We start from the raw sequence: 21701 nt of genomic DNA on the forward strand, positions 1-21701 counted from the left end.
AACTAATTTAACTAATTAAATGAGGCAAAGATATGATTTAATTACTAAAAATAAAATTTTTAAAAATTAATTAACCTAAACATACTAATTTTCTTTTTTTTTTTTTAAATCGTATAGCCGGCCGGCTATACGATCTGAATTTTTTTTAAAAAAAATAGTACAGGCCCGCGGCTTTACTACTGTTTGACAAGTATATATATTGTATAGCCAGCGGCTATACCCCTTTTTTTTGTTTCTTAAAAATAGTATAGCCGGGTGGCTATACTGGGTCTTGTTTATGTTTCTACAAGATAGTATAGCCGGACGGCTATACTCTATTCTTTCCTAATTTGTTTTAAAAATAGTACCGCCGCCCATCTATAATCCTTTTTTTAATTTTATTTAAAAATTGTATAGCCGTATAAAATTTTAATTATATTTATTAAGTAACATAATTCATGAAATTAATTAAAATATTCACTAAATAAATAATAATTAAAATATATTTACTAATTTAACTAATTAAATGAGGCAAAGATATGATTTAATTACTGAAAATAAAATTTTAAAAAAATTAATTGACCTAAACATACTAATTTTCTTTTAAAAAAAAAAAAATAGTATAGCCGATCGGCTTTACCATTGTTTTACACGTGAAGCCTCGCGCCTAGGCGGGTCTTTTAAAAAAATATATATATGTAATATAGCCGGGCGGCTATACACTGTTTTTAATGTTTCTAAAAAATTGTATAGCCGCACGGCTATACCCAGTTATTTCCTAATTTAAATAGTACAGTCGCCCCGCTATACTCTTTTTTAAAAAAATTTTATTTAAAAATAAATATCTCGATATCCCCAAGGCCTAAGTCTTTGATTAATATAATTATTATTAATCAAAACCAAATCCAAAGCCGAGCCTATAGCAAAGCCCATTAGGCCAACTCTCCGATGGTCGATTTGACGCTGAGTAAATAGCTGGAAACTATCATTTTTATCAATGACAAATATTGTTTTTTCAACATTTTTTATTGCATAATCAGATCTAAACTTGAAAGATCCTTTATAGTATATATCAATGATGGGTACTCTAGGTATATCACAGTTACATAACTCCTTTTCTACGTCCCGCATGGTTATTTCTTGAGAGTTTTTCCCTCTTAGGGTCTATGGCTAGAACTACTACTACAGCTTGCTTCTCCAGAATAATGGGTAGACAAGATTCTCCTAAGGCTTGCCATTTTAATATTTTGGGTTTTGTGCTTTTCTTCTGTTCTCCTCCTAATTCAAGGTTGCTAGTCCTTGCCTAGGTCTCTCAACGCCTTACGCTCCCCTGGCAAAGGCTAACAAGCCTATTCGACAGCTAGACAACTCGATAACTAGTGAGTGAATGAAACTTGACTGAAAAACTAGAAGATTAGACCTGCAAAGCCTAGTTAGAACCTTCAAGCTAACAACTCTTCTAGGGACTTTTTGGCTCTGATACTAGGTACTGGCCCGGCCTCTTATATATATAGTATAGCCGGGCGGCTATACCCGGTTTTTATGTTTCTGAAAAAAGTATAGCCGCACGGCTATACTTTGTCCTTGCCTAATTTTTTTTAAAATAGTACAGCCGCCCAGCTATACTACCGAATTTGTTTTTTAAAATGGTAGTATACCCCTTAAGTAGCATAAGATGGATTTGTCTTTTTTAGTTACTTTAATTAGTAGTTATGTTTTAGTTATTATTTACTTAGTATAATAACATAATATATTTCTCCAGAGCCCAAGAGCCCCAAGTCTTTGATTAATATAATTATTATTAATGAAAGCCAAATCCAAAGCCGAGCCTATAGCAAAGCCCGTTAGCCCAACTTTCCAATGTTAACCGCACTCATCAAACCATCACATTGCTTTGTTTATAGACAGCTTTATAGGAGAGTGTAATTTCGATGTGGGATTTTCACAAAGCGCACCTCAAAGAGGAAGCTTGATTTATAATCATTTGCAGTAATTTGCCAAGAGGAAGTTTAGTTTGACTCGGTGAGTATTCTGGGGTCTGACTCGGATGATGACTTTATCAGTATAGATGGAGGTATTGGGCATCCGCCTGTAACTACATATTACAGAATGAAAGCCTTGTTGTCTTGTTTGATTGCAAAACGTCATTACTACTGAAGTAGTTTTTCTTGAGCTACTTATTGGAAAAGGATTTTGTTTTGTTTTCTTAATTTTCTTCTCTTGTTCTACAGATGGTTTTTCATTAGCAAGCAATCCAAGTTGGGAATATCTCAAGTGGCCAAGTACTTCAGTACGAAAGATCTGTTCGCTTTGTTGAAAATGGGTGTAAGTATGAAGAATACCAAAGCTATATGAAAATAGATGGAGGCAAATCAGATAAAATCACTGGCAAAGATGAGCGCAGGGAATCAAATCAGTTTTCACAGGTATATTATTGAACATTTCAATGATATATCCACAGGTCAATCAAAAAGGTTTCTGTATTGGCCTAGACCAGGATATATCATTCCATGTTGTAGAGTAGAGAAGCCGACTTTTTTCAGAATTTGATTTATCTTGTTATGTTTTGTTTATTATATTTTGGCAATATCTAATGATATCGCTATGCGTCTTGTTGCAGTTACCTACTTATCATGCTGCAATGTTTCTTGGTGATAGTGATGGAGAGGGGATGAGTCTTGTAATGTATTTCAAAGTTTCTGAGAATTTTGATAAAGACGTCTCTCCTCAATTCCAGGACAGCATCAAGGTAACTTCATTTTCTATGCAAATTCATCCATTTGAATTCATCCATTTGGATAGGCATGGCATGTACTTTATTCTGACGTACTCTCCCTGATGGAAATGTGATCTTATGTTCTATTGGAACACTCAGTCTATTGATATATTTGAATGATGCTTTTAGAAAATGGTCGACAATGAGACGAAAAAAGTTCAAGGATTTGCAAAGGACTCCACTGCACCTTTTAGAGAAAGACTAAAGATCTTGGCTGGGGTGGTAAATCTTGACGATCTCAGTCGGAGTTATGCTGAGAAGAAGCTTGTACATGCATATAATGACAAACCAGTTCTTTCACGCCCCCATCACAATTTTTACAAGGTAAACATTGAACATTTATGTTGCCGCGCACGGCTGTACTCTAAAGTATAGCCGCGCGGCTATACCTTTTAAATATTTTTTTTATGGCGTATAGCCGCGCACAATACCTTTCAAATTATGGAGGCTATACTTTTAAAATATTCTTTTTATGGAGTATAGCCAGCTATACTCTCTTTTAAAATATTCTATTTTACGAGTATACTCTTTAAATATAACAATAAAAATTTGGATTTCACTGTAGCAAGCTGAGCCTTGAGATAATGAATCAATTAGACATGGTATGTATTTACGTGTGTTGCATGAGTATGAGAAGTGATATAATGACGTTGCTTATCTTTTTAGGTGCCCCTTGTCATATTTCCTAAATATATTCGGATAATTTTTTTTTTCATATCAAATAATAATCAAAACATAATATTCGACTATATTTTATTTATTTAAAATTCGAATATTATGTTTTGATTATTATTTTATATAAAAAAAATTAAAAAAAAGGTCCACAAATATAGTCCATGCGTTTTTTGTTTTAGATGTAAGTCTTTTGACTTTTATTACTCTTTTTATTGTGTCGATTTTACCCTTTGAGGTAAATAAGGAAAACATTGAAAATCTAAATTTAATGAATTATTTACTTGTAATTGAATTTCAGAATTTAAATTTTGAATTCTTTCATTCATAATATTTACCTAATATATGGGTGAAATACAAATTAATCAATGAAAGTAATAATACCCACATATTATACTAATCGATTAGGTAAGCACCCACATAAAATTACGTACCTAACATATAGGTAAATAGTGTTCTTATTAATAACGAAAAAAACTTGGTGATAAATCGTGTTACTCATTAGTCATGAACATAAATTAGAATAGCATCTATAAGTTAGGAACATAAATTAGAAGACTACCTATAAGTCAGATACAAAAAAAAAGACAAATAAAATTGTATGTTACCTATAAAAAAATGTACATAAAAAAAAAAAAGTATTATTCATTGTCTAAAATATGAAGAGAAAAAAAAAAAACACACACACACACGCACATAAATATACCTAAATAATAGGACAATATACCTATCTTCTATTATTCTGTAAATGGTTATTTTCACAAATGATCGTTGAGGTTTACAAAATTATCACCATTAGTCATTTATGTTTTTTTTTTTTAGTACAAGCGATAGTCTAAACTACAAGGGACACACACAAAACTATGATGTCGTGAGGATTTGAACCTGAGACCTCTGATATGCAAATCAAGGTCATTTTCCATTGGGTTAGACCTCGTTGGCTACATGGTTGGTACTTAAGGTTACTCTGCATACATAAATTAGTCTATGTTGTTAGGTTTCGTCCAAAATTTTGTTAAATTGATTTTATAGCACATAAGTGGAGCACATATGACCAATGACACCACACCACGTGGATTAAGCAACCATAACTAATTTTTCCCTAATAACTAGTTATGGGCTTTGTTTTTTTTTTGTTTGTTGAGAAATTCTATGATTGCATTCATAATTCAGCCAAAAAAGCCACTAGCCACAAAAGGCCAATACAAACTAGCAACAAAAGGGCCATTACAATAACGAAGCAGTCTAATATCAAAATTAAGAAAATTAGGTATGTCTCCACTAACGATCAGGCAAGATCGAAGAAACTCTGGCATAGGCATCCCAACTAAGAATGCAAACTTAGAATAATAGAAAAAAGATAAAGCTTGAAAAAATCAAGTCATAACAATACAAATAAAACTCTCACCAAGGAGAGATGAAAAGCTCTCACAAAGGAGAGATGAAAAACTCTCACAAAAGAAAAGGTGAAAACTACACAGAGAACCCAAAGAGTCTCTGCAACTTATTCCAAACATAAAGAAATTGCAAAAAAGATCGTGGTGGAGATCCGACGTCGAAATGCAAGTGAAGATCCGACGTTGAGCCGCAGCCGCCTTTAATGGTTGGATGAAAATCATAACAAAACTAAGACAAATAGGAACAACCTTTTGTCTCTGAAAATGGGGGAAGAGGTGTATAACAAAACTTATACAAGGATTCAATTTGCTTATTAAAACGAACACCTGTCAAAATTATTCGGCTTTTATATATATAATTCGTACAGTATACTATGTTCTATTATGATAAAAACACTTGATATATTAATTCATGTTTTGGCTAATTCGTTTCAGAAGTCATACTTGATGTGTGTGTATATATATATATTATATAGCATAACATGTAAGAATTTTAATTTTAATTTATTTTGTTTGAGAAACTACATTATTAAAATTTTGTAACTCTTTGCGCAGCTGAAATCTCACTTTGATGTATCTTGTCCTTTTAAAGCAGGTAGTTTCTCCACCTCAATTGACCTTTCACCGACTCTAGTTTGTCAATAAGGTCATCTCCAGTTATGGGCTATAGGCAAAATGAATTGCTACAATTTAGCACTCTAAAATGTTGTTATTTTAAAGAATAGTGTATGTTTAATAAACGGGTGAATTTCAAATCAACCCGCCAATCCGCTAAAATACTTGTATATCCTGTTTAACTAAATAGGTCATGATAGGTCAACCCGCCAACCCGCTAAAATACATGTGTAACCCGCCAACCCACTAACCCGTTTATTTGTTTGTTCTTCATTTTTCTAATTTTTTTAAAATGTCTTTTAGTTGCTATCACTTAGCGGGTCAACCCGACACGACTCGAAACCCGCACGAAAACTTAACGGGCCAACCCGTGCATGACACGTTTATTAAACAGGTCGAGTTTAGGTTGAGCATTCCTAACACGTATATAATCTTCACATGACACAATCCATTGTTAGCCCTAATGATGCCGAACTATCCTTTATATTTTATTATTTTGAGAAAAACTATGGTACTACAACACTCATACATTCCACTACTATGTATTGTTTAAGGAAATGTGGAATGAAATGAGTGTGAAATTTTTTGAAGAAATTTATAGAAATTTTGGAATTTTTGAAGATATATATATATATATATATACATATAATTTGGTTTTAAAAAAAACCAATTTAAATACATTTAAAACATTACATGAAAAAAAATAAAATTTTGAAACAGGTAGCTAACATCAGGTGCTTCGTATTGGATGTGAGGAGTGCTCTAAACCTCATGCCTCGATCCTTGAAACTTCCACCCCAAAACCAATTGGTAACGGGAGAATAGTCCAACTTCTTATAAACCCTTTTAAAGTTTGTTAGTTTTTCAATGCAGAATATTCTCACAACATAAAACATATCCTTAAATTTCTTTATAAATTTGCAAATTTTTCTATTAATTTCCTTCATTTCTTTCAAAAAAAAAAATTTCAATATATGAATACTTAATTGATATTTCCCCGGATGATTCTTTTTTCATGGGACCAAAAAAACAAGATGTCCATACTTTAACTGATATTTCCCCTAAACCCTAAAACAAGATGTCCATACACCCCCCCTTGGGTCCCTCGGATAGTTCATAAAAGAGAAGACAACCTTTTCTTTTCTTTTGGGACATAACATGAATAACGTTACAGAGAAAGGAAAAAAAAACAAAAAAGATAGCGTCTAAGTTCCATCACCTTCTCACACAGCTCTTAGGCCCGACAGACAATCTCGTGCCCCTCATACTTTCTCAAGTTCTATTATTAAACATAAAGTTAATCGTAGCCTAATCAATCATGATGACAGAGGCAAGGCAAATGAATTCAATATTCCCACCACCGAAATCATAACACACACACATCCTAAAGGAACACAATAAAATATACAATTTTTTTTTCCTTTTTTTCTTTTCTTTTCTTTTATAGAATCAGAGAGAGATCTCTTTCCGTTGGAAGATGAAAGAAGATTTTTCTTCATTTCAGCTACACAATTAAGCTTTTCTGCATCTACATTGAGCGTGGATTACTTCCCTAAGTAGGGGTAGTTTTAACTTTTACATGAGTAGTATTGATATACTAGAAGTAGCCGAGGATGCTCACCTATTACTGTTGTTGTTGGTTCGCAGCAGTGTCGATAAAATTTCAGAGAATTGAGGGCGCTTTGATGGGCTATTGTTCCAGCACCTGGTCATCAAGGACTTCAGCATTTGTGGACAGTCCTTTGGGATCTCAGGTCTAAGGCCACAAGCGGCTATGCCAACGGCTGCTTGGACCGGTGAACATGTGGCATAGGCTGCCTCACCAGTCACCATCTCCCAAATTACCATCCCAAAACTATACACATTACTCATCCATGTCTCACTAACACTCTCTGGATCACCAGCAATGATCTGTGTGCAACCACAAAGATGAAAGAAAATAGTAAATACCATATCTGTTATTTTAAGTCTTCAGATAACAAATAATGAGATAAACAAAGAACTGGCATAACTTTGGTGAATAAAAGATGCCACCTAGTATGCTGAACAGCTTGAATACAATTACTTCAAATCACAGACGAGCCACAATATATTATAAGGAAGAACAACTTCAAGTTTAAGTTCTATTTTAATGTACAGTGATACCACATTTCTCAAGCATTTTGGAGTTATTCAGATCTGTATATAATATATAAAAGTGAAAGCGACAAAAGGTGGTCCCAAGAGGCCAAACTTGCCGAAAGAAAAAAAAAAAAAGAATCATTCTGTTCTAAGTGATTTGCATCCGCATTTCCCCTGACCTAAATCAAAACATTACAAACAACCTTAAAATAATTTATTTTCATCATCAAGTATCTTATACACAGAGTGTGTAGCAGCATCCAATTATTATCAGAAGCTAATAAAAGTTAGATAAAACATGGGTTTATAGAATGGCATCAAAAAATTGATCTGGAAAGGCTATAATCCTTGAATTATGATCATGCTAAAAAACTTAAAAGCTCCATTTTGTGGGCTCCGCACATAATACCTGTATTGCTGAAAATAGCACTACTATAAGGTTGCAGCTAAGCTGATTTATTTAGTGGAATGCATAAAAGTGGTTAGGCAAAGTTTTATGGGAGAGGAGTGCTAAGATAAAGGTAAACAGTATATTGAAATGTAAAGTATCAACAATTATGAAGACATGTTAGGCATGCTCAAACAATAATGTCGGGATAAGTGACATAAAGTGTCTTTAGTGAAAATGCAAAATGGACTGATCCTGAAAAGTTGAATTAGATACATTGAATCTACTATGAGTGCTAGTGAAACCTAACACACATTTTATCCATAGAAACGAAATCAGATCTTGCATGCTGGGAAGCTCTATGCAGGTAAAGTTGCAGTAGCAAAATAATGTCTATATTATCTGCAATTCGATCCTATCAGCAAGTCCTTGGAACAACAGCAACAGAAGTGAATTTAGTTTGTGGCACAATTGGGTATGCAATGTATATGGAAATGGAGCAATGTAAATTTGTCCCCAAAGCTTTTGAAGATGCAATTTGACAGGATTAAAGGTTTGTAGCCATGGAAGAACTCATTCTAACTGGTTTGAAGTAGAAAATGCATGGAATGACACTATAGCTATAGTTGTGCAAAATGTGGTCTAAAGGGCTAGTTCAACTTCTGAAATAAAAATACCAGGATCCTTGATGAGTCCTAGCTCTATTATCTATTAGTTCATTGCATCGTACTAACCTCGGGAGCTAGCCACCTGTATCCATCAGTCTCATACTCCGTAGCCTCACCAACACTTTTGCAAGCAGCTACTATACCCATGTCACCTAAGCAAGCATTCCCGTGTCGATCTAATAAGATACGCTGTGTATTGAGGTCTCTATATGCAACGCCGTGGTCATTCATGAACTTGATCCCCTCTGCTACATCAACCGCAATCCTTAATATGTCCTTAATCTGAAGCTTCTTGCTTTTAAGCATCATTTCATATACTGATCCACCTTCCATCAACTTTGTCACAACGCACAACCCATGATTTTCATCAATGCAAACGCCATAAAACTGCAGAATGTTCTTGTTCCCACATGTCATGAGCTCCAAAAGATCTCTTCGGAGCTCAAAGTCATAAGAATTTCCCTTGTCACACCCTTTAAGCTTCTCAATTCCAACCTTTTTCCCTTTGTAAACTCCCTTATATGAAGTGGGTCCAATCTGATCAACAAAGTCAAGATTATCAGAGTTCAACAGCCACTTCCCTATCTCATCCCCACCAGATTGTATTGTCTGCCATTCATCTACGGATACAACGAATGACGAAGTGGGTAGAGGGTTGGGAAGCTGAATCTTTTGGCTAGAAATATCAACTCCGTTCCTATAATTTTGCTCACCAATGTCCTCTTCAATATCTCCCACCTCTCTCCCCTTAGTATTCTCTTCTTGACAACCACATAGTCCAAATGGGAGCTTCACTGTGCTAGGTTTGGGCTTCTTTATGGCTGACTTCAAAGCAATTTCAATCCGATTTCTGAACAACTTCTCTTCCCCGCCTTCGACCAGAAGAAGAAGAACTCCAATCGTACACCCTTTCTTCTCAAAGATCTGTATCTTCTTGTAGCAAATCGACTCACTATCAAGTGCACTGGACATCACCGGCCATGAAATCGAAGAATTACAAGCAAATGTGAGCTTGAATACAGAGCCCTGAGTCTCATTTTCAGACACCTCTTGAATCAACATGGCAGGATAGCCCTCCACTGATGCCTGCTCTATCAATTTTATATGAAGAAACACTTCTTTCATCTCGAATCCCGCCTGAGCATAACTGTTCAACACATATAGAAAAACCATCATCACCAAATAAGTAAAATAAGCAATAACACAGCCCAAATCGTATGTTTGGCTGCTCAAAAAATGTTGCAAAACCAAACAAGAAAAACTCACAACTAACTATAGATTCAAAAACGATTCAATATAAACTAAAAGCTTTCAAAACCTGAGGGGCAAAGAATCGTAATGCTTGCGAATGTTGGAGACGAGCTTCTCCGGGAGCTGACTGCCAGGGTAGAGCTGCGTGAGGTTCCGAACAACACTGCCCCACACTAACTTCCTAGAGCTCTCGATTTTGTTAAACGGCGCCGTCGCCGAGTCACTTGTCGAGTCGAGATTCAGCGAGTTCTTGAGCGACGCGATAGCCTCGGATACGTTCCGGCTCAGCTTCTGCAGCCTCTTCTGCATCGCCGACGACTCCTTCACTCCGGCACCTGCCGAGCTCTCCGGCGCCGACGTTGCCCCCTCCGATCTGTCCTGCGTCCGCATCAGTACCTGCTCCACCATGTCCTCATCCGTACTCGCTCGGCTCGACCAGCACTCCAGCGCTGCAGCCATGGCTACTTAGGCAGGTAGCTAAGCTCAATGCGGCTCGGCTCAGCTCGGCTCACTCAGTAACTCGCCCTTCCTACTACCTTAGCGACACACAGAGTACACAGAGAGTGGTCTCGTTCAGATTTCTGAGTCTCATTTTTTCTGACAAATAAAATGAGAGAGAGAGAGAGAGAGAGGGGGGGGTGGTGGATTTGTTATTTTGTTTGGGAGCGTGAATAAATTAGTTAATGAAAAAAAAAAAAAAAGGGGATTTTGGGATTCAAATTATAAAAATACCATATATAAAATAGACTTTAGAAACACACTCAAAGTCTATTTATAATATAACAAAAAAAACTTTTAACTTCTTATAAATTACAAAACTGCCATTAATTTCTTAAAACAAGTCCAACTCCAAAATCTCATAAAAATACCCAAAACACTTAATAGGGTATCAAAGTAATTTAATAATTAATATTAAATTTAATAAGGCTAGCTGTCATTTTTTGAATTTTTTGGAGTTTGTTTATAGAAATTCAATTGTGTAGGATTTATTTATAATATTAGTGCTAGAAATGGGTATATCACTAAATATCTCAAAAAAATTGGTTAATGAATTTATAACTGCCTGTGTGTGATCAGCATTGAGGGCGATGCTTTCTGATTTGATCCAACGGTGGCCACCAATGGGAAGGGTGTGGGACTGCGATGGGCCCCTTGTTAGTACCTTGGTCCACCGTTGTGTTGCGTCATTTTAAATTTCGACATCTTACCGTTGATTTGGGAGGAAATTTTTGGACATTGCTGTCTGGGAGTTCATTGCGGTTGGGACTTGGACTGGGTTGGAGCTACTTTCCTTTGGGTGGGTCCGCTTTTCTGTTTGCAAAATAAATTAAGTGGGTCCCGTCTCCTTTTCTTCTTTTATTAAATCATATGGCATCTTTTGTCAAATTGGTGGCAATCATCCAAATGCATTGTATAATAATGAATTCTTGTCGCTGAAATAAATTAATTAAACTTTGAAAATATTGGTTAAAATATCCAGAAAACATTCATATCGATAAAACTGTTAAAGAAATTATGAGAATTTAAAAAATGTTCGGAAATTTATAATGAAATTTTCGGTGTGATCAATTTATCTACTTTTTTTTATAAAAAAAATAATAGAAAAATTGATAGAGGTTAAACAATCCAAACAATAGTTTGGATCTAGTCCTCGAATTATTGTTTGTTTATATAAGTTCTTTAACTAATTTGCCACGTAGATTACATTCTATTTTTGACATATTGATTCAAACTTTTGTATTTAATTGATTTCAATTAAAATTTTATGTTCCTATTATATCCCCATTGTCTAAATCGGGTAAGATGACGATTTATAGGCCATTAATGATTAGAGTTCTTCATGTAAAATTAAAGGAATAATTACATTTTGAATGTAACGGTCGGACCTTCAATTTTTTTTTCCTTGACTTCTACAAATTCCTATTTAACGTGGATTTTATTATCGCACATACTTTTAGGATTATTTATTATTTTGGAGATATAATTTCTCCTTGAATTTAGTTTATTAGGGGGTGTTTGGTTTCCTATTTAAATAGGGAACTCAAAAACTTTGATTTTTTTAAAAAAACAAAGAGTTCTTAAATTTATTTTTAAAATTCAAAAACTTGTTTGGTATGCAACTTGAAAACTATTTTCAAATCTTAAAAATTTGAGAACTTGTGGATTGTTATAAAAATAAAAATAAAAAGGAAAAAAATAATACTTTTAGAGAAAAAAAAGAAGATATTTTTTTGTTTTTAATAATTGGGGGGTGTTTTTTAGTTGTTCTTGAGTTTGAGTTTTTAAAAATAGGGCTACCAAACAGGTTTTCTTGACTCAAATTATGTTTTTGAGTTTAAAAAGTTGGATTCAAGTTGAATACCAAACAGACCTTACATGCACGTTTTTCTTTTTTGTTCTTCATCTTTATCTTCTTCTTTCTCAATTTATTCTTCCTTCTTCTTCTTTTCTTCATTTATATATACCCTATGGTAGAGAATGTTGATCTTGTACGGTCAATTGACAATCTGCACATTGCAACATATAGTTCCAAAGCCTCCTCATACTGATGATTTTGAATATGACCCAGATCATGGCATTCCATGTTACAAGATTCCTTTTCCTTTTCTTTGAAAAGTTGTAGGTAATTATTTTTATGCATTACACATGTCGATTACTGTAAGCCCCGTTTCGTTCATGGAAAAGGAGGTTTGGGAATGAGAATTTAATTGTTTTCCCATGTTTGGTAAGTCCAGGCACGAGAAATGGTTGTCTGGCACATGGGAAAGTAGGGGGGAAAGTAGGGGGGAAGTAAAGCCCTCCTCTTAACTTGGGTTTTGTTTTCCCTCATTATGGGAAAGTTTGGGAAAATGAGCCAACATTCAATGCACAATTTTCATGACTATTTTGTCCCTATGAAAAATTTATAATTACAACGTATTATTAAATGCATTCTTTTTTTTTATTTGATTTAATATGAGTATAATTGTGAAATTATACAAACTTTGTTTTCCATTCCTACTCAAAATAAACATGGGAAAGGAAACAAAGTGAAATCTCCCAGTTACTTTCCCAACATTACCAAACATGAGAAATGAATCTTTTATTCCCATTCCTTGGGAATGTGATTTCCCCTCAAATCCATTCCGTGAATCAAACAGGACATAATGGTAAATATGAAAGTGTGACAATCGTACGTGTAAGATGGCTTATTTAAAAACACACAGAGTTTCCGTATACATAACAAAGTATGATGATTTACACGAAAGAAGGCAGAAAACAAGCTGATGATTTGCATAAAAGCAACTTCACCCATTTGCCCTTAGCCATGGCAAGGGAGGAGATAGGGCAGCACTATTCACGTGAATAGTAGTTGCCCTTGCAAATAGTATTTTGTGTTTCCACCCATTGCCATGGCTAAGGGCAATTACTATTCTTTTTTTTGTTTTTGTTTTTTTCACAACTTTTTTAATGAAAATAATTAATTTGGATAATATATTCAGATAAGATTTCCGGGTTCCTATGTGTCAAGACTATTCATAATCGGATAAAATTTCCAAATAAGATTTTTGGATTCAAATTTCGGATGAATTTCAAAATTCAAATTTCAGATAAATTTTTGGGTTCAAAATTCAAAATTCAAAATTAAGATAAATTTGGGTTCAAAATTCAAAATTCATATAAATTTGGGTTCAAATTTCGGATGAATTTTAAATTTCAGATAAGATTTTCATCCAATCAAATCAAGCCACGTGTCATGTCTATCTTGCCAAAATTTTCTATAAAATCAGAGGCTCAGCTCATACCTCTCACACCACATCTTTCTATATTTTCATTTCTCAGAGTTTAGATTTCATACTTCATTCATTCTCAATGGAAGATTTTAGGAGATGCTTGGAGAGGCAAGAGCGAGAAACAAATGAGAGAAACCGTAGAGCAGATGAAATCAATGAGTTGCAGAGACAAGTCGATGAACAAGTTCTCATAGCAGTGGCTTTGCAAGATGAAGAGAACCAAGGTCGCCGCCGTGGTTCACAAGTCGGCCGCCGCCGGAATGTGGAAAGACATAGGCATTCTCGGGGTAAGAATCTTTTGGAAGATTATTTTATCCCAACTTCTTTGTACTCTGATGTTGATTTTCGAAGGCGATTTAGAATGCAACCTCATTTGTTCAATAAAGTCATGCATGATATTTGCAATTATGATGCATATTTTGTTCAAAAGTGTGATGCTACTGGGGTTTTGGGGCTTCTTCCGGAGCAAAAGCTTATAGCTATTATACGAATGTTGGCGTATGGAGCATCTGCTGATCAGGTGGATGAGATTGCCCGGATGGGAAAGTCCACTACGTTGGAGGCTTTGGTAAGATTTTGTCAAGCAGTTGAAACTCTGTACACTAGGGACTACCTGCGTAGACCTACTCCCAAGGACCTCCAACGGCTTCTACAAAAAGCCGAAGCTCGAGGATTTCAGGAATGATTGGTAGCATCGACTGCATGCACTGGCAATGGAAGAATTGCCCAACTGCCTGGCAAGGTGATTACGGAAATAGAAAAGGCCAAAAAAGTATCATCCTTGAAGCCGTTGCTGGCTTCGACACATGGGTTTGGCATGCCTTTCTTTGGAGTTGCAGGATCCCAAAATGACCTCAACGTGCTGGGTCAATCCCCGGTCTTCAACGATGTATTGAGAGGCCAGGGCCCCAATATCACCTATCAAGTCAACAATACAGTGTACCAGACGGGGTATTATCTAGCTGACGGCATCTACCCGAGGTGGACCACTTTTGTCAAATCCATTTCGAATCCCCGATCCCAGAAGCAAAAATTATTTGCTACATATCAAGAGGGATACATGAAAGATGTCGAAAGGTGTTTTGGCATCCTTCAAGCTCGGTGGTTGATTATTCGAGGTGCGGCCTGTATATTTGATGAGGAGATCCTCAGAAGCATTATGATGATTTGCATCATCCTCCATAATATGATTGTGGAGGATGAGTACGATTATGATGCTTTAGAGGTCTACGAACCGGATCCAATGAACATGGCCTTGACACGGATTTATGAAAGGCCCATGGGACCAAGTGGAGAACCGTTTGAGCCGGAACCGTTGGTGAGGGATGGTCATTTGATAACCCGAATGATAGATCGATATACAGAGATGCAATCTTCGTATATTCATGAAATGCGTCAAGTTCACTTGATGGAGCATCTATGGGCGGTGAAAGGCAATGAAGATGAATGATGGAGCATAGATGCTTTGGTTATGTTTTATTTAGTTATGGTTAGGTTGTGTTGTATTTTTATTTATTATGGTTTGGTTGTGATTTGTTATTATTATTGTGCCTTGTTTGTAGTTTTTTTTAATTTTAATTTTGTTTTGTTTGAAGTATGAAATATGTTGAATAAAAAGTTAATTTATTGAATGCTTTGTTTATTAAATAAAGAAATCTAATACAAGTCATTACGAATTACTACTACTAAAATAAAATACATGAATTACAACAACTTTAATAGAAAACATGAAAAATACAAATACATAAAAGGTATGCTAACTAATTTAATGGTTTCCATCATTTAACCAATCCGTGTTGCTAAGCCCATCATCCTGGAAAAGTCTTCTTCTCATAACATCCATTCGTTCTAGCTTCCAAAATTGTTTTGTTTCAGGGGACATATGATTTGTATCCATTGCCATGGTTTCCCGATCCGTCTTGTCCATATCTTTTTTGCGCAAATACTCCATTTCTCGTGCATACTCAGCTTGAAGGGCCAACTCGTTATCCTCGCGTTTCTGCTCCATTTCAATTCTTATGCCGTTTTGCCTTGCAATTTCGTCCAAAAACTTTGAATTATTATTGCTTGAATTACCCGCTTTCTTTGCCTTCGCGGCCTTTCAGTCAATGAACCTCGGCTCCTTTTCGATGGGTGAGTTTTGACTCATAGGGGCAAAAGTATCATAGCTTGGCTCATTCCAAAAAAGGAACAAAACTATGATAATTTGCAACGGCTCTTTTCAGGAAACGAGCCAAAAGGAATAAATGTTCGATATGCCCACTCGGCATTTCCCTCTTCCTCTCTAAACAGAAAGAGTATACAGTACACCGGTGGCCTCCGTAAACAGCACCTGCCCTCAGCTCTCCAAAAGCCAAACCAAAACCCCTCGAAATTTGAAAATGAAAAAGAAGTGAAGTTCCATAAATACCCTTCTCTGCACCACCTGACCACCTCCTCGTATAAAACCCAAACCAAACTTCTCGATCTCTACCCCTCTCCGAAAATCAAACCCAAAATCTCAAGAAAAGCATAAAACCCACACAGCAAAAACCAGCTTAATCAACCAATAAACCAATCCCACATCTCTCTCTCTCAGATTCCAATCTTCTGCTTCTTCTCACAGTCCTAATCGGTACGTTAATTATACCTCTCTCTCTCTCTCTGCCTCTCCCTTTTTTAATTACTCTCTTTCTTTGGTTTTTGTTGCTTTAGAATCAATCATGCTGAAGATAGGGTTCAAGTTTGGATTTTTCATGGTAGCTTCGGCGCCGATCCTTCTCGGATTGGCGTTTCGAACCTACTTCGGCGGCGGTGACGCCAATTCGCGTTTCTCGATTATTTTTCTGGTTTTGAGTTTGGTCGTTTCCGTGATCATGGCGTTTTCTGGCGTTTTCCGCAGCTTACTGCACTATATGCTTCCAAGAAAGAGACCTAGCGAAGGAGTGGTTGTAGAAGAAGAAGAAGACGCCATTGTGAGCAAGAACAACAGCACCAGCTCTAGCTCAGCCGCAGCATCGTCTGTTAAGAAGCATCGGATCGGCCACTTCGTCGCCGAATCGACTGTCAACAGCAACAGCCTCATCAGCAACAACCACGGCATAGTTGAAAGGGACGTGCCAATCATGGCTTTGGGCCATTCCAACCCCTCCGATATCGACGAGGATCTGCACAGCCGGCAGCTCGCGGTCTATGGCCGCGAGACTATGCGGAGGCTCTTTGCGTCGAATGTCCTCATCTCGGGGATTCAAGGCCTCGGCGCTGAGATTGGTATGAATTTCGGCAACTCTCTGCTTGTTTGAGTTATCGTTTTCAACTTTTTTTTTCCAAGAAGTTATCGTTTTCAATTGGGTTTATAGTTAATGAGAGATAAATGAAAAGACAATGTTGAATTCTGGAAGTGCTCATCTGTTATAATGTTGCATATATTGTTTTTGGATTCTGCTGTTAAAATTTTTCCACTTACCATGGTAAGCAGTGTTGTGTATGTATGTGTGTGTATCTATTTTCTTTTGCTGGTGGTTTTTTTTTCTTCTCCAATGTGGACTTTTGCTTCCTGCAGCAAAGAACCTCATTCTTGCTGGTGTCAAGTCTGTGATGTTGCATGATGAAGGGAACGTGGAGCTATGGGATTTATCCAGTAATTTTGTATTTTCTGAGGATGATGTTGGCAAGAACAGAGCACTTGTTGCTGTTCAAAAGTTGCAGGAACTCAACAATGCTGTGGTTGTTCATACCTTGACAACCAAATTGGCCGAAGAACAGCTTGCTGATTTCCAGGTACATTTTTCTGTAGTTATTTACTGGTTGTTTAGTGTTATGCAAGTTATCAAGTTTATACTTTTGGGGCATGTTTGGGGGTCTATTTGAATCACAATTGCTGGACTAGGTTTTATTTAATTACTTAATGTTTGATTATGATGACTAAATGCCTTCATTAATGAATGAGGGAGGGTACATAGATAGTGAATAATAATGTAATTTTAGCACATCTAAAGACTGATACATGGTAATTTTAGCACATCTAAAGACTGATACATGCAAGGAATGGTATTTTCATAGGCTATATATGAAACTTCCATTACCTAGAACTAGAAGGGTATTCATTTTTTATATGGAGAAAGGGAGGGGGGAAGGTATTTTAGCTATAGCTAGCATGAACTAGTCTCCTGAAGGTGACTTTCTAATTTTGTACTGCATCTATTTATCCTCTGCCTGTTGGTTTCAATATCTTGCTTCTGTTGGGTTTTGATAGTGAACTATTTTTGCTTCTGTTGGTAGCATTTTAAAGTAATCTAGTTCTGATGATTTTCCTAAATATCTATTAAAAATGGTTGTATTAGCTCTGTAGAAATTGCAATTTATGTTCGAGTTATCAAACAAGTGTTAGATATTCAAAATTGTGAATCCCTTAAGTAATTATCTATTTTGCAGAAGGATTTAAAATTCACGAGTGTATTTTTTTCTAGTGTGGTAGTTTTATTTGGGTTTGTACAGGCATATACTTATTTTCTGTTGTTGTAGGCTGTTGTATTCACTGACATCAGTCTTGAGAAAGCCATTGAATTCAATGATTATTGTCATAATCATCAACCTCCAATTGCCTTCATTAAAACCGAAGCTAGAGGCCTCTTTGGTTCTGTGTTCTGTGACTTTGGACCTGAGTTCACTGTTTTTGATGTTGATGGGGAGGATCCACACACTGGTATTATTGCATCCATAAGCAATGACAACCCTGCTCTAGTGTCATGTGTTGACGATGAAAGACTTGAGTTTCAGGATGGGGATCTTGTTGTGTTCTCAGAAGTTCATGGAATGACAGAACTAAATGATGGAAAGCCAAGGAAGATAAAGAATGCTAGGGCTTATTCATTTTCTCTCGAGGAGGATACCACGGGTTTTGGTACCTATGAGAAGGGGGGTATTGTCACACAGGTGAAGCAGCCCAAAGTCTTGAACTTTAAGCCGCTGAGAGAAGCACTCAATGATCCTGGCGATTTTCTTTTCAGTGATTTCTCCAAGTTTGATCGTCCACCTCTCATACACTTGGCATTTCAAGCGCTGGACAAATTCGTGTCAGAGTCGGGGTGCTTCCCTATTCCTGGTTCAGAAGAGGATGCTCAGAAGCTTATATCTATTGCTAGTAACATTAATGAGAAACTGGGAGATGGGAGACTGGAAGATATTAATCCAAAACTTTTGCGGCACTTTGCTTTCGGTGCAAAGGCGGTACTAAACCCCATGGCTGCCATGTTTGGTGGTATTGTGGGTCAAGAGGTTGTAAAAGCTTGCTCTGGGAAGTTTCATCCACTCTTCCAGGTCAGTACACATTCTTGGTTTCACGTAGAAGTTAACCGTTCTTTAGGAGCTAAGAATTATTTAGTGCCATGTTATTTTTCACTGCTGGTAGTAACCTAATGTTTAACTTGTTCCAACAGTTCTTCTACTTTGACTCAGTAGAATCACTTCCTACAGAGCCACTGCAGCCCAGTGATTTGAAACCATTAAATAGCCGTTATGATGCACAGATTTCAGTTTTTGGGTCTAAGCTACAGAAGAAACTGGAAGATTCCAAAGTATTTCTTGTTGGATCAGGGGCACTAGGATGTGAGTTATTAAAAAATTTGGCCCTGATGGGAGTTTCATGTAGCAACCATGGGAAGCTAACAGTCACTGATGATGATGTAATTGAGAAGAGTAACCTCAGTAGGCAGTTCCTCTTCCGTGATTGGAACATTGGGCAGGCCAAATCAACAGTTGCTGCTTCTGCGGCTGCATCAATAAATCCGCGTCTTAATGTTGAAGCCTTGCAGAATAGAGTTGGCCCTGAAACTGAGAATGTGTTTGATGATACCTTCTGGGAGAATTTAAGTGTTGTTATTAATGCGCTAGACAATGTCAATGCGAGGCTGTATGTTGATCAGAGGTGCTTATATTTTCAGAAAGCACTTCTTGAGTCGGGTACTCTTGGCGCAAAATGCAACACTCAGATGGTTATTCCTCACCTAACAGAAAACTATGGTGCATCAAGGGACCCGCCGGAGAAACAAGCACCCATGTGCACTGTGCACTCATTTCCCCACAACATTGACCACTGCTTGACATGGGCTCGATCTGAGTTTGAGGGTTTGCTTGAGAAAACTCCAGCTGAAGTGAATGCATATTTATCCAAGCCAAGTGAATATGTCACTACCATGAGGAATGCTGGCGACGCACAGGCCAGGGATACCTTGGAGCGTGTTCTTGAGTGCCTTGATAGAGAAAGATGTGAGACATTCCAAGATTGCATTGGCTGGGCACGCCTGAAGTAAGTCCTTAGATAATAGACTTTATTATACATTTTTTCCTTCTGCCCCTCCTCTCTGTAATCATTAATTATTGTGATGGTTTGTTTCGATAATTCATGATGCCTGCTTTTGATGTACACAGGTTTGAAGATTATTTTTCCAACCGCGTGAAACAACTTATTTATACTTTTCCTGAAGATGCAACAACTAGTACTGGGGCTCCATTCTGGTCCGCCCCTAAGCGATTCCCCCATCCACTGCAGTTCTCAGCTGCTGATCCTGGTCACCTTCATTTTGTTATAGCAGCTGCCATACTAAGGGCAGAGACATTTGGGATTCCAATCCCTGATTGGGTTAGAAACACTACGAAGGTGGCTGAAGCTGTTGAGAAAGTGGAAGTCTCAGAATTTCAGCCTAAGAAAGATGCGAAAATAGTTACTGATGATGAGGCTACCAATTTAACTCCTCAATCATTAGATGATGCACAGGTCATTAATGAATTGATTAAGAAGTTAGAGCATTGTCGAGAGAAACTCCCACCAGGGTTCAGAATGAAACCAATTCAATTTGAGAAGGTCAATCTCTCTCTCTTTCTCTCTCTGTACATATCTTTTCTGACCTATCCTTCATTTAGACACTCATATATTCTATGGTTAAGTTGATTGATTTCGATCACTCTGATAATTGGTTGAGGTAATAAGTGTTAATGGTAGTTGATGGTTTTGAGTGATGCATGGGGAAGTTTCTTTATGTGACCTAGAGTGGGGATGGGCTAAACTTAGATGTGGGATATATCATTCTTCAAATTTTAATTCTAATTCATGCCTTCACTTGGAGTTCATTGTTTCGTTCTGTCCTACAAGTTGCCAATCACAGTAGGTTTTTTACACTTAGCTTGGGGAATTTGCAGGATGATGATACAAATTACCATATGGATCTGATAGCCGGGCTTGCCAATATGCGGGCTAGGAATTACAGCATTCCTGAGGTTGACAAGCTGAAAGCCAAGTTTATTGCCGGTAGAATTATCCCTGCAATTGCAACCACCACAGCAATGGCCACAGGACTTGTGTGCTTGGAGCTTTACAAGGTTTTGGATGGAGGCCACAAGCTAGAAGACTATAGAAACACATTTGCAAATCTAGCTCTACCTTTGTTCTCCATGGCCGAGCCAGTTCCACCCAAGGTCATCAAGCACCGTGACATGAGCTGGACCATCTGGGATAGGTGGATCCTGAGAGGCAATCCAACTCTGAGGGAACTTATTCAGTGGCTAAAGGACAAAGGACTGAAGGCTTATAGCATCTCATTTGAAAGTTGCCTGCTTTATAATACCATGTTTTCTCGACACCAAGATCGAATGGACAGGAAGATGGTTGATCTGGTTAGGGAAGTGGCAGGGGCGGAACTGCCTCTTTATCGTCGCCACTTTGATGTTGTTGTGGCTTGTGAGGATGAAGAGGATAACGATATTGACATCCCTCTGATATCCATTTACTTCCGTTAGGTTGTGTTCTTGAATCCGCCGTGATTGTCGGTCTCTGATTTTAGGAAGAGAACTCATGCGTGTTTAGGATATTTGACCTCAAGATTTCATTCCTGTGTTAATCGATGATGAGCACACAGTTGAACATTTTTATCCCAACTGTCTCATGTTCTACATGTATAATCTCTAAAAGTAAATCCCATTTAATAATAAATTTGCTTGTAATTTGCTGGCCGGATTTCCAGATAATCTTTTGCGACAATTGATGTTTGAGTGTCACCTTCTTCTTGGGTTTTTGCCTGTATCCTT

The 21701-nt window shown here is 36.9% G+C and overlaps 2 protein-coding genes across 3 annotated transcripts; one reads left to right on the forward strand and one right to left on the reverse strand.

Annotated features, from left to right (window-relative positions):
- Positions 1 to 6782: 6782 nt before the first annotated feature.
- Positions 6783 to 10523, reverse strand: LOC117632565 (probable LIM domain-containing serine/threonine-protein kinase DDB_G0287001). Its single transcript, XM_034366088.1, has 3 exons — positions 9935 to 10523; positions 8683 to 9763; positions 6783 to 7350 (listed from the first exon to the last, which is right to left on the reverse strand). Exons 1-3 carry the CDS (start codon positions 10324 to 10326, stop codon positions 7057 to 7059), a joined length of 1767 nt encoding a protein of 588 aa, XP_034221979.1. The 5' UTR covers positions 10327 to 10523; the 3' UTR covers positions 6783 to 7056.
- Positions 10524 to 15923: 5400 nt separating this feature from the next.
- Positions 15924 to 21641, forward strand: LOC117631282 (ubiquitin-activating enzyme E1 1-like). Of its 2 annotated transcripts, XM_034364342.1 has the most exons (7): positions 15924 to 16254; positions 16522 to 16889; positions 17182 to 17399; positions 18144 to 18938; positions 19058 to 19926; positions 20049 to 20481; positions 20817 to 21641. In XM_034364342.1, the coding sequence occupies exons 2-7, from the start codon at positions 16535 to 16537 to the stop codon at positions 21411 to 21413; spliced, it is 3267 nt and encodes a 1088-aa protein (XP_034220233.1). In that variant the 5' UTR covers positions 15924 to 16254; positions 16522 to 16534; the 3' UTR covers positions 21414 to 21641. The 2 variants fall into 2 exon arrangements, with proteins under 2 accessions (XP_034220233.1, XP_034220231.1); XM_034364340.1 differs by having other exon boundaries at positions 15924 to 16889.
- Positions 21642 to 21701: the final 60 nt, after the last annotated feature.

Source organism: Prunus dulcis, chromosome 6, assembly GCF_902201215.1.
Source record: "Prunus dulcis chromosome 6, ALMONDv2, whole genome shotgun sequence".
NCBI lineage: Eukaryota > Viridiplantae > Streptophyta > Magnoliopsida > Rosales > Rosaceae > Prunus > Prunus dulcis.

Coding starts and splice junctions, on each gene's coding strand:
- LOC117632565 (XM_034366088.1), bottom strand. CDS start 10,326: ATGGCTGCAGCGCTGGAGTGCTGGTCGAGCCGAGCGAGTACGGATGAG. Junction 9,764..9,934: donor TACGATTCTTTGCCCCTCAG/GTTTTGAAAGCT, acceptor TGTGTTGAACAG/TTATGCTCAGGCGGGATTCG. Junction 7,351..8,682: donor ACAGGTGGCTAGCTCCCGAG/GTTAGTACGATG, acceptor GGTTGCACACAG/ATCATTGCTGGTGATCCAGA.
- LOC117631282 (XM_034364340.1), top strand. CDS start 16,343: ATGCTGAAGATAGGGTTCAAGTTTGGATTTTTCATGGTAGCTTCGGCG. Junction 16,890..17,181: donor AGGCCTCGGCGCTGAGATTG/GTATGAATTTCG, acceptor TGCTTCCTGCAG/CAAAGAACCTCATTCTTGCT. Junction 20,482..20,816: donor AACCAATTCAATTTGAGAAG/GTCAATCTCTCT, acceptor GGGAATTTGCAG/GATGATGATACAAATTACCA.